Below are 12,529 nucleotides of genomic sequence, written 5' to 3' on the forward strand. Positions count from 1 at the left end.
TTTGAAGTTTGAGCGAGAGATATTATAATATTATAATAATAATAATAAAGCCTCGAACTTGTTCTTCTTCTTTTGGAGTTTACTGGTAAACAAAACAATGGCACTGCTGCTTCCACCAAAGCGTATCAAATGAAGTAAGAGTGATGCAGCAAATCGGCCCGTTCCAGTCGTTTGACTGCCGAGCTTAGGACAACAGCTGCAAAGACACAAGATCTTACAAGAAGGGGAAAAAACTAAGCCAACCGTATCACGCACTTGTTTGTTTTCTTGTTTGGCCTTCCCTGGGCGCGAGAAAAAAAGGAAAATCAAAGATCGTGATGGGCGATACGCAACGATGACTTTTTTTAAAGCTTACTTTACCCCTTTTTCTTAAGCCGGTAGAGACAAACGTCGAGGATAATGGAAGGAGGGCACTGTATAAGTACATTATACGTGAAATTGTCGCTTCTTTTTATAAAATTTGGCCGACTATAATGAAGTGAGAATAACAAAACTGATACGGTTCAGTAAAAACTTTTTTTTAGTATCAGAGTTTCATTATTATTGTTTAATCTTCCAAAAAACTTGTCAGCCGCCACTGGGAATTTTGTTGTAAGCCGAGGAAACGAACAACCGCAGCGATATTATGGCAATCATCTAACGAAAAAAGGAGAAAAACAAAAGAAAAACATGAAGTTATTAGAGGTCAAAATTCTTCGTGTTATTCTTTTCAGCTGATAACAAATTTTCAAGGTTTTCGACATACCGATACCACTGTGTAATCGGCCCGACTGGACCAGATTGGCGTGGGACAACATGTGCGGTAGATTGCGAGGGTAAACACCAGTCGATTCAGCAAAAATCTGGCCAACAATAATAAAATAAATAGGTTATCATGTTGTTTCTTACGTGCGACATTGCCACTGCACGCAAAGAAATAACAAAGTTCTAACCATCTTGATATTGATCCATGATTTGAAATAAGCAGGTATGCCTAGTCCCGTATGGATGCATTGGCGTGGGAGGAGTTGCTGCAAGTCCCAATCGCCGCAAGTCACGAAAGCGAATTTCTTGTTCTGCAGATTTTGCGATATGAACCATTGGTGAAAATCTTCCATTACTGTTTTCAAAGGGGATTCATCTTCAACCATATCCTTTCAGCACAGAGAAGAAAGAAAGAGAGAGATCAATCAAGAGATAACCCACATATAGGCAGCGAATTGGCAGGCCAACCTGGATAATCCCTGTGAGGCTGGTGCAGAAAGGTGTCAAGGTAGGGTGGATTTCTGGTTTGACATAGCGATGAAAAGTGCCCACTATCTCAAAACTGTTTGTCTCCACATTGAGGACAGGAAACTCGATAATCTCCTGATATGGTTTTAAAGTGCAGATATCATTTCCTTTTCGTGCAGTAAAACAGAAAAATATTGTGAAAAATTTTATTTTACCTGTGGTCGGATTGTGCCACGTTTCCTATCACAAGTGGCCTCAAAATCGAGAACCAGTAAACGGTCAAAATGGCGTCGTCGAGGTGACTCATTTAAAAGATTAAATGAACTCGTACTACGCAGATGAGTTCGTGCTGGAAACGGACTAAATAAATGACATAACTGCTTACCGACCACATGCATTCCTCGGAGTAACGCACTCACAGCAGCTTATTAGTTATCACAAAACTAAAGCTAGAAATAGCTTTCACATAAATCCATGAAGCTTTTAATCTGCCGTTAAATATAAAATGGGAATAATTTTCTGAGGACGACAATTATTTACGCTTGGTTCCGCTTCATCAAATCTCTAAACCCACGTGAAGAGATTCGCCGTCGACTGCACCCAAACGAAAGCGGGGAAAAGAAAACATTGACACCGCAATGCCATCTGGTGTTTGGCATATCCTCACGAAAGATAATAGATTGGACGGATGAGTGAATGGGGCTTATTGTTTGGCGCCGTTCACATAATAATACACGTGCCGTGCGATACAGGCTTTCCTAGAAAAGAAAATCGATCCATCATGTGTTGTGTCTGGCACTCTGATGTAATCCGAACGCACTAGGGGATCAAATACATAAAATGGAAAAGAGTGTGGTGGACGGAGAGGGAAAACAAAAACAAAACAACACCATGCGTAGTATAAGGTCAGTCCTCCCTTGTTTTGTTTATTATATGCATTTAATATATTTGTGAACTGAAGTCATTAAACATTGCAAGCACGAAAACCACTATCAGTATATAAAACCCAGGCGTCACTGATAACAGCGGCATGGGACACAAGCAAAGCTACAAATTTCGGGTGACTAACATGAAGAATTTCAAGGCTTTCTTAAATGGCGCAGTGCAATTGTTTACAGCAATTGGATGCAGAATATCGATTCTTCGAACTGATTACATAGTAAAAAATGTCAGATAGTCGAGCCTTGTTCCAAATACATGGAACCAATACAATATGAAACGACAACAATTTCAAGCTCATACGATATGTTCTCCAGAGAGAGATATTTTAGCCGTACACTTCTGACACCGGATGATGACGTTTCAAAGCAATATATACTTACTATAGTTATGTAGGCTACACGAATACAGGACACGTCTTAGGAACAGTGGCCTGCCATAAAATCACTTTAAAGATATCGACCATTGATGTTTCATGCCAAGAAATATATCTTTTACAGTGATGGTGGAAACTTATTCCATCTACTGGGCAAAGGCAGTTATAGTTTATAGACTCTACGATTCGATGAGAATATATGATAGACTATACATGTTGTTTAATCGACCTGCAAGAGCGCAATCGGTCACGATACGTGGGTCATGTCTGACTTGCTCCATTTGATATCGATCGCTCTCGTCGTCGTCGGCAATCATCAGCAAAACCTTCACGAACAAGTAATTTACAGACATGTGCCTAATAAGTGTATAGCTTCTACTTCATTTGTATATATCCCAAGAAACGCTGAGCCACCGAAATCGTGATGTTGATACTACACTCGAATTCATGCTAAATTGATCGGCGGCTCAAGTTCGTCTGAAAGAATGTTGAAAAGTTCACGTAAGTTAAAAGTTAAAGACGAAAAGAAAAAAGGAGGTTTCACAATGAGAATTTGCCGTGCCATTGCATTGACGAAAACGGGAGGTTGCACGATGAGCTGAAAATAATAGACGGGAATCAGGATATATATTTAGCTTAATATTTGCTGACATGCTTTTATCTCCCAATCAAGGTTACTAGCGACTTGTATTCCGGTCGTCCTATGTCTAATTCGGATATTATTTTCCTCGTTGTTTTTTTTATTTTTTGCAATTACTAGCAGAAAAGGAGTTCTCTAAACATTTGATAATTTAAGTTAACAAAGGAAAACTAACAAGTACAGAGCCTTAATGGAATGAGGTCAACAAAGAATTTTTGCTTAAGAATGATTGACATTTTGGACGGATAACAACCAAATGCATCTTCCTTTTCAAAAAAGTCTAACGAATGGAGTTATAATCTGACAAGCCACACGATAAAGAGAGGTAGGGAAAATAAAAAGTATTACCTATTACTTCCTCTTATCGGTCGACCGTCTTTTAATGCTCGAGTAGACACCAGGTTAATTATAGTCGTAATCACTGTTACAAGTTGGTTTGCAATTTGGTATCACTTGGGTTTGATTATAGCAGACATGTCGGTATTTTCGAACGCGTTGCCAGATGGAAAAATTTAAGTTGAACATTATGGCGCTGAAAGCAGTAAAATTTCTTTAACGATTTCAGGAAACATTTGATTACAATTGCATTCCTATCCCTGTTCACCTCTGGGAGATAACGCTGCCAAAATGATTAAAATTTATCTTAACTTTGAATTTATAAATATTTTAACATTTCGGCAGACCTTGGAAATTCACGGGATTTCTTGTGTATGAGTGAAAATGAAGAAGAAACATTTTTATTTCGTACTGTGCATTAAAAACTAAAGGACTAAAAACTAGAAAGTTGAAAAATCAGGATGCAGTTCCTCCATTCACTTTCAGTTTCTGAGCAATTGGGATTGACCATGGAAACAGACAATTTCGATGTTAAATCATAAATCTCCGTATGTCGCCGAATTCTGTAAATTTTCTACTTTGACATTTGTACTTAGAAGGTCACACAGGTCATGTTTTAGAATTTCATGCAAGCCAAAGTTAGTCTTTGTAATATTATCAACGAATTTATCATGACCTATAATCCTGTTGCAAAGCAAGAGGCCCAAAAGTAAACATATCCGGTTTATGTTTGAAACAAGAACTTAAAGTACCTCTCTCAGTTCCCAATTCTCTCTTCTTAAACATAGTCATAAACCAGGCTAAAAATACATTCGGGCTAGTAAATCTGATGACAACGGGGACATCAGATTGAACAAGACAACCATAAAAAAAATTTGAATTTTCTTTATTTCCGGTTAATGTCGTGACCCGATAGTTTCTTAGTATTTAATGTAAGATATAGGACCTTCAAAATTCTACAAGCATTGCGAGTGTGAGACCATGTAATGGCTGTGGCTCTTACAGTAATGGATACAGTAGAAATCCTACAGCACTAATGGGTTAGTATTTATGTTTAACCGTAATGTTCTAATCTAATAACGTGTTGTCTCCACAGAAATGGTTGCCATCTGGGTTTGCAACTGGTGTAAAATTGTAAATACTCTAGCATCTTCAATAACTGACGTTAGATGCCACTCAAGAAAAATGAAACGGTGCTCATAGATGGACAAGGTAAAGATTTTAACAAAAATATTTGAAATCTATGGCAATATGGCAATCCGTTTTACCCCATTCATTAGGTACTCTAAAAGAAAAACGCAGACAAATCTACATAGCAAAAGGAATACTATTGGTAACAGTTTGTTAAATGTTAGAATTAGTTCTTGCGAACATAGATGTGAAATTTATCTTTTACAGTTAACATATTCTGGCATTTACTGCAGGAAAAATTAAATAACGAAACCTAATCACAACCAACTTACCCGACGGCCGAAGAGTCCGCCGATGGTGCTGAAGTAGTTGTATAATTGCAGAGGAAGGACTTGGCACGAATGTGATGTTACAGCGTCATGTACAGCCTTAAATACACGTAGACACGTGCCACGTTATTGCTTTCCTGGAACTATAGTGTAGGGTAGAGGAACATAATTCTGAAGGTCGATAGGTTAAACGACAAATTTTTCTTTCCAAGTGAGCCCTAGGATATGGCCATTCCCCATCGATTGACTTACCCGGTAATACTCATGGCCTTCACAACTGTTCTGTCAGCTGTTGGATCTCAGGATCTCATCTCAGGCTAGAAAATAACCGGTAGACGGCGAGAGCAGTAAAACAGGGAAAAACAAAAAAAAATTTTTATTAATTTTGGGCAAAACGGATTGCCATAGAAATTACAGTTATGGCAATCCGTTTTACCCCCCCCCCCCCCCAAAAAAAAAATTTCGGCATTTTTTTTCTTTTTGCAGCTATCGCCATCTGCCGGTCAAATTCGAATTAAATCTCTAAATACAATTTTACATATTCTAAGCCATGTAAATCTATAATTTTTTTAATTAATAACCTTATTTGATTAAAATATAATTATACGATAATTATTTTATTATATTCTGCTTAATTAACTTAATCATTATTACTATTAACTATTAACTTTCCCTTTTGTACTGCAGCAAACATAATGAATGTAATTCTAATAACAACTAGAATGATTGCTTGTTTTAGGTATAAATAATATGTTTGAGTAATATAAATTCGTTATTGTTTGTGCGGTGTGAAAATAATACACAATAACAACTTTATATTACTCAAACACATTATTTATACCTAAACAAGCAATCATTCTAATTGTTATTAGAACAGTTTGAGTAATATAAACTCATTGTTGGTTGTTACAGTGTGAAAATAATACACAATAACAACTTTATATTACACAAACATATTAGACCTATGTATATCTAAAACAAGCAATTATTGCTATTATTATCATTGCTGCAAAATGCAGTTCGAAATGAAAAGTTAACAGTTAATAGTAATAATAATAATTAAGTTAAGCAAGTAGAATATAACAAAATAATTACTGTATAGTTATATGTTAATCAAGTAAAGTTATTAATTTAAAAAATTATATATTTACATGGCTAGAATATGTAAGATTAGATTTAGAGGCCCTCCCCCCTAGAAATAAAAAATATTGGCCTTTTTTCTGTTTTACTGCTATTGCCATCTACCGTTCACATTTCTAGTTAATTTAGTTAACGAAAAATCATCATACTCCATTTTGGAATAAACTAAAGGAAAGGAGCAAGAAATTAAAGTGTGTTTCCCAAAGTATTACGCTTTTTTTCTTTTTTTAAAAGTTAAATCTTGATTTGGATGATTACTTTAAATTTGTTTAAAAACATTTAATTTGTGACGGATAAAGTTTCTCGTAATGACCTTTGCGTCCACAAGAGGCGCCTTAAACCGTGGCTCATCGGGCAGTTGTTTTTTCAGGCATATTTCTAGATTGGCTTAGCGCGTGCAGTCTGCCTTCCTCGCTCGATTTTGCTTCTTGACCTCGTGGCTTTAGCGACTTTTGGCGTTTAATTTACTCATTTTTCAACGCTTTTCAAGGTACGCTAATAGATAATAATTAATAGCTGATACTAATGTTTAAATAATTTTGAGTTGGACATTTTTGTTGTATTCAAAAGATTAGGTGGTGGAAGTCGTACTTGCCATGAGGTAAGAAAAATAAAAATACTATTCGGGTTAGTACATTCTAGTCTGGCTAATCCATAGTTATTAAACAGTTTGGAAAAGGACATGTTTCCATGTAATGCCCACAAGGAGGAGGTGGGAGTCGAGCATGTAGGTGTCATAAGGTGAATATGAGACTCATATCTAGTTTTCTTTTACTGAAGTTTAGTGTTCATTTCCAACCAAGAAGTGGGCCATGTAGCAAGGGATTTTCCACAAGGAGGGGTCATTGGTGACAGCAAGTGTTACAAGGTAAACATCAATTGTATCTTCACAAAAAATATTTTATGTTCCAGTGTTCATTGTCTTACCCCTAGTGTCATGAAGTTGGCCACACCTCGAAAGGCTGTACGAATCTATTCATGAATTGACGAAAAACGGAAAGCCGTGTGAACAATATATTCCGGAAGCTGTGACATGCGATGAAAAGGAACTGTTTAAGTGGGATCGTCTGTGGGGAACGCCTTAACAATTTTGATAAAGTCATTCTCCATCGAATCCAGGTAAGCATTTTTCGAAACAGTATTTTATGATTTGAAAATATCTATTGGGTTTGCTTTAGGTTACAGGAAAAGATGTACCTCAATACATAACATCACTCGAAGAAGCCGGCCTGCGCCCACTACTTCAAAACATTAAGAATTCTGACTACATAAAACCAACACCTGTACAGAAAGCTTCAGTTGCAGTTACTCTTGCCAAAAGAGATTTGATTGCTTGTGCTGTCAGGGGCTCCGGCAAAACGGTAATCCAATTAATTAACGCTGTGTAATTTTGAAACCTTGATGCCCTCGCTAACACTAACTTGATTCGAATGGGTCGGTATGAACTGGGTAAGTTGAGGAAAAAATTAATTTTGAGTGGGCACGTCGGTGATTGCGACTGCTAAAAGGTTCAATTGCATCTAAGATACTCAACAAACCCTTCGTGACATTCGTTGATTAAGTCATCTAAAATTTCACATTTCTTCATATAGGCGGCGTACTTGGTACCGGTTATGAACATATTGTTAGAACAAGGTGTTGCTGGTGCGTCCCCGCCATGGTTCAAAAGCCAGAAGTTGTAATTGTCACACTCACTCGTGAATTTTCGATTCGAATTCACCGCGGGTCGTGTAAATTCTCCTACAATTCGGTTTTAAAATCTGTCATTATATATGAAGGAACTGTCACGAGCCATCAGCGGTCAAATCTTCAAGCTGGGTGCAATACTCTTGTCGCGACCGCGGGGCGACTCGAGGATTTTCTCGACCTTGGAGTATTTTACTTGTCGACGGCCAGGTTTTTAATTTTGGACGAAGCTGATCGAATGCTTTATGGGTTTCGGTCCCGATATTGAAAAAATTGTCAACCATCCAACGATGCCTCCGAAAGTATGTTCTCGATGGCTTTTGAATATCAGATTTGACTGATGTAATGCTATTTGTTTCTCTGTAGGGAATCCGTCGTGTTTGTATGTTTACGGTTTCACTGGCGCCCAAGTCGAAAAATTGCCTTGTCTGGAAATTTGGCAAAGTGTGACGGCTTTTGGCAGAACTATGATTGAGAAAACAAGAGAGGATGTGGAGTCTAAATTTTGCGTCGAGAATGGCTATGCCCATGACGCCAAAGTAATATCCCTGGATTATGAGTAATTATTTGCAGAAGTACTGACTAATGGATTTTCTTTTAATTTAATATCACGTCAGGTAACCTATGGTAACACAGATTCCGTAATGGTGAAATTCGGTGTACCCACGGTGGCCGAAGCCATGGAATTAGGCCGAGAAGCTGTCGCATTTGTGTCGGCAAAATTTGTCAAACCCATTAATTTGGAATTGGGAAAAGTCTATTATCCCTATTTATTGATCAACAAAAAGAGGTAATTACGGTTCTGATTTATAAAGACTTGTTAGATGAGATACCAGTTGTACTGACTGTTTCTGTCTTCACAGGTATGCAGGATTGTATTGGACCAAACCTGAAGAGTTTGATAAAATGGATTGTAAAGATATATAAACCGTTCGTCGTGATAATTGCCAACTCGTTGCCAATATTATCAATAGCTGTCTGCAGAAAATTTTGATGGAGCGGTAAACAAAAAGTGATCAATTTTAGTATTCGAAGTGTGAGGGTTTGATATTTTCTCTTAGAGACCCATATGGAGCCTTAGAATACGCCAAACAAACAATTTCCGACTTGCTGTGCAACAAAGTCGATATCTCACTTCTGGTGATTACTAAGGTAGAGCGTAACTATGTTTTGGAATACTGTGATTTTATCCGTTTGCCTTCTTTTATAAAAAAGGAGCTGACTAAAACAGATAAAGACTACGCCAGCAAACAGCACATGTGGAACTAGCTCACAAGATGCGTAAGCGAGATGCTGGTACAACCCCAAAATTAGGGGATCGAGTTCCGTATATCATTATCGCAGCTGCTAAAAACGAGCCTCAATGTTCGTCTTTGGATTTCAAATTTCTCATGAACTATTAAGTTTTCATACGTCTTCTTTAGGCGGAAGATCCGATTTTTGTCCTGGAATACAGCGTACCTATTGATGCCCAATACTATTTGGAAAATCAGCTTTCAAAACCCTTTGTTTGGATTTTTGAACCCATACTTGGATCTAAAGCGGAATCATTGTTGCTACGTAAACACGGACTCATCGCATTTATTTGCTTGACATAATTGAACCGTTTGTATTCCGATCGTAGATGGCGTCCGTAGATGGTTATCATACCCGGACGCCTTCAGTTGTTACTTCAAAAATTGGTGGATTGGCTAGCTTTACCACATGCAAATCCACCTGTGTTGGATGCAAAACCGTCCTTCCAGACGATAGTGCTGTATGCAAGTAAATCTAATTTCTGCCTAACTCGGCGATGTTTGTTAAAATTACTGTTCCAGTTAAACAGATTTTGCAAGCCGAAAGAATCGGAGTTCTACCAGAGGGAAATTGGCCAACTTTATGCTCTCGAAGATTTAATCGTTTATGGACAGAATGTCAACGGTGCCAGGGAAATCTCAACGAAGAGATTCTTTGTTCCAAGTAAATAGTTTGAGTGATGTCATAATCATGTTACATACTTAATACTTATCATTTGTCACATTTAGCCGAGATTGCCCCATCTTTTACATGAGGACAAAAGTTAGAAAAGATCTCACGGAACAGGATAAACTTATGAAAAGATTTGGCCTACCCTGACAACCTACCGCTCTCGTCAATGATGGTGCATACAGGTAATGGTTTGGCTTCTGTAAAATAGATTGAAAACAATAAATTACACGACTCATTGTTCAGTAAGTTCCCCATAACCAAAAGATTTTGATAAAAATTGTGTATAGCGTCGTAAGAGTCTCGGAGGGAGTAGGCGGTAAAATGCGTGATGTCATGTAATTCCGTATTTTGAAAAACGAATGTTGATGGCATTAGTAAGTAGGTGTATAATTATTATTAGAAACGTCACGTTGTTGTGAATGATCCAGTCGGCGAAACATCGTACGAACTAACGCACATATAGTTAAATAGATTAAGTTCTTAGTCTTTCTGTTTTGGTTTTTTTTGTGGTTTATTTCTAGATTTTTTTTTTCTTCCCATCCCATTTAAATTCTTTTTTCATTGGCAACAAATTTTCCTTGCATTTATTTTTTTTTTTTTCTTTCCTTTTTTTCTTTTTATTACTGTCACCCGCAAAAGATGTAGCAAATTTGCAATTGACTAAATTCATTAATATCTTTTTTTAATTCAGTTATTAATTCATTTATAATTTAATTTAACTTTTTAGGAAGTGCTCATTTATACAAACTCATTATTCTTAACGCCCAATTAAAGTCGTATTTGTCAAACAAAACATTTGCTTTAGTCTCGTAGGGGGATAGTCGCTAGGTGGCCCAGGTGCTGTGCTGAGCTGAGCTGATGGCAACATTTAACATGGCGTCGTAGCGGCTGGTTATATCACGGCAGCCGAACGTGGCAGACCTTCCTTTTTGTCGGTGAAATTCAAGGGAGGAACTGCAAATGCTCGCCGCCATGTTGTACGAACGATGTGGTCTGGCGAACACCTTGCCAAGGTGACCATGCATTACCTTCGAGTGTATTTAAGGTATACCATTTACTTGCTTTGTAAAAGCTAGGTTTTTAACTTGTGCATCATAACGATTTTGAATTGGGTATGTTGCAAGTCGGTAGATTTGTTCCGCAGTTTCCCGGATACCAGCATCCTGCTTCGCGAGAACTACTCTACGTTGTTCTGGGGGGCTAAGACGAACATCTGAATCCGATTTTGAAGAAGTCTTGCATCGATGGACACTGACAAAATATAGGTGAAATAGCTAATTTTTTTTATTAGCAAAGTTCATTTGTGTTCAAACTCATTTTATTTTTCAGGAAGCTGCACATGAATGTTGGGTATTTTATCATAAGTAGAATAATACAGAAAGATTCTGTAGTAGTAGATCTCTTTAGTTGGGTATTGAAATTGGCTTTGGTGTGTCTGGGGTCCGATGGGGTCCCAGTTGCATTTGATCCTACTTGTTATTTATCACTGCCAATGCCAGTCGAAAAGGAAGTACCAGTTGACCTGTATGTGGCTTACATGGATCTTTTAGCAGAAAGTTTTCTGATTTCAAGGGATTTGAAGAGTTTGAAAAATATTATGTCTCTAGGATTCCACAGTTTTACGTAATTCGATTGACAAGAAATTTATACTGATTCTTGTTTTATTTTTCTAAAGGCAGATTCGTAATTATAAGAATTGGGAAAGAAAGTTGACGGAGGCTCAGTACCAAAAAAATTATTTCCTCCTACCCGATTTCCTTTTCACTTGTGATAATTCTGCAGCTGGTCATGCAGATACTGTGATCAGCAGAGAAAGTTAAAAGTGCGCTGCCCGAAAAGCAAATTTGGGGTAAAAGAAAAAAACTTATTCCAACTAGTAAGCCATTTCCAAATTCAACCAACAAAAAGGTACAGAGTGAGATTTGCTTAACAATTATGTTTCTTTAATTGATTTTAAAATTAGGAAAAGGTGGAAGGAAAAACTTGGTTCTCTAGTAGTTTTTTTTAGTTAAAATCCTTTTTGTGCAAATTCATTTTTGAAATTGTTTACTTCATTTTCGAATGGTTCCGTTCACATTTGTTGTTCATGTGAGATGTTATATTTACCAGTTACTGCATTATATTTACCACTATTGCAAGATGTTTGTTTAGGAATTACTACTGTTTTGTTTATCTGGAATGTTGTGTGGGAGTCCATCAGGAATTGCTGGTCTGCAGTAAATTTGTCAGGTAATGTTAACTCTTATCAGCAAAATGTTCCGCACTAATTGTGTTTGGTTTTCTTGGTATAGGCTAGGTGATGAACATCAATGAATCAGAAAATGTTTTGCATGTGTGGTGAATGTTCTGACAGTTTTAACAGTTGTGATGGGGTGTATTTCACTTCCACGCATCATGGTCCTTATCTATCAGTTGAATTGTATGGTTAATTTTTTGTTCGTGTAACCTCATTTCATCTTGACTCATCTAGTAGAAGTTGGTGACCTGATACAATGAACATGGAAAAATCACCTGCGCCCACGTTGACGATGATACCTGTACTTAAGTGCTGGAAACTAAAATTAAATTTTCTTTACAATTTGGTTTCAGGCTATCTTTATAATTTTTTAATAGTTTTGCATTTATTGATGAGTCCGCAAGCTCTTAGCTGATTTCCTCCTTTAGATACCGCCTGTCGACGATTTGGCAGCCTCACACAATTAAAGAACGTATGCCAAAAAGTACTTGATTCAATCTAATGTATGCAATGTATACTAATTACACCATTCAAAA

General features: G+C 37.2%; 1 protein-coding gene and 1 long non-coding RNA gene across 3 annotated transcripts; one reads left to right on the forward strand and one right to left on the reverse strand.

Moving 5' to 3' along the window:
• Positions 1 to 426: 426 nt before the first annotated feature.
• Positions 427 to 1,939, reverse strand: LOC130690632 (ERI1 exoribonuclease 3-like). 2 transcript variants are annotated; one of them, XM_057513639.2, is made up of 6 exons: positions 1,787 to 1,939; positions 1,428 to 1,700; positions 1,213 to 1,347; positions 933 to 1,133; positions 746 to 842; positions 427 to 636 (listed from the first exon to the last, which is right to left on the reverse strand). In XM_057513639.2, the coding sequence occupies exons 2-6, from the start codon at positions 1,608 to 1,610 to the stop codon at positions 548 to 550; spliced, it is 705 nt and encodes a 234-aa protein (XP_057369622.1). In that variant the 5' UTR covers positions 1,611 to 1,700; positions 1,787 to 1,939; the 3' UTR covers positions 427 to 547. The 2 variants fall into 2 exon arrangements, with proteins under 2 accessions (XP_057369622.1, XP_057369621.1); XM_057513638.2 differs by having other exon boundaries at positions 1,428 to 1,882.
• A 4,551-nt stretch (positions 1,940 to 6,490) lies between these two features.
• LOC130690613 (uncharacterized) lies at positions 6,491 to 12,302 on the forward strand. Its single transcript, XR_009001037.2, has 21 exons — positions 6,491 to 6,593; positions 6,674 to 6,704; positions 6,773 to 6,844; positions 6,907 to 6,971; positions 7,037 to 7,222; positions 7,282 to 7,464; positions 7,696 to 8,091; positions 8,156 to 8,328; positions 8,407 to 8,579; positions 8,653 to 8,790; positions 8,851 to 8,941; positions 9,005 to 9,154; positions 9,214 to 9,349; positions 9,414 to 9,553; positions 9,607 to 9,748; positions 9,814 to 9,939; positions 10,563 to 10,802; positions 10,882 to 11,022; positions 11,087 to 11,665; positions 11,721 to 11,986; positions 12,049 to 12,302. It is a non-coding gene; the product is annotated as an uncharacterized LOC130690613 (long non-coding RNA).
• The last annotated feature ends 227 nt before the right edge of the window (positions 12,303 to 12,529 follow it).

This window comes from Daphnia carinata, chromosome 6, assembly GCF_022539665.2.
Source record: "Daphnia carinata strain CSIRO-1 chromosome 6, CSIRO_AGI_Dcar_HiC_V3, whole genome shotgun sequence".
Classification (NCBI taxonomy): domain Eukaryota; kingdom Metazoa; phylum Arthropoda; class Branchiopoda; order Diplostraca; family Daphniidae; genus Daphnia; species Daphnia carinata.

Coding starts and splice junctions, on each gene's coding strand:
- LOC130690632 (XM_057513639.2), bottom strand. CDS start 1,610: ATGCATGTGGTCGGTAAGCAGTTATGTCATTTATTTAGTCCGTTTCCA. Junction 843..932: donor CATGGATCAATATCAAGATG/GTTAGAACTTTG, acceptor ATTGTTGGCCAG/ATTTTTGCTGAATCGACTGG. Junction 637..745: donor CCGATTACACAGTGGTATCG/GTATGTCGAAAA, acceptor TTTTTTCGTTAG/ATGATTGCCATAATATCGCT.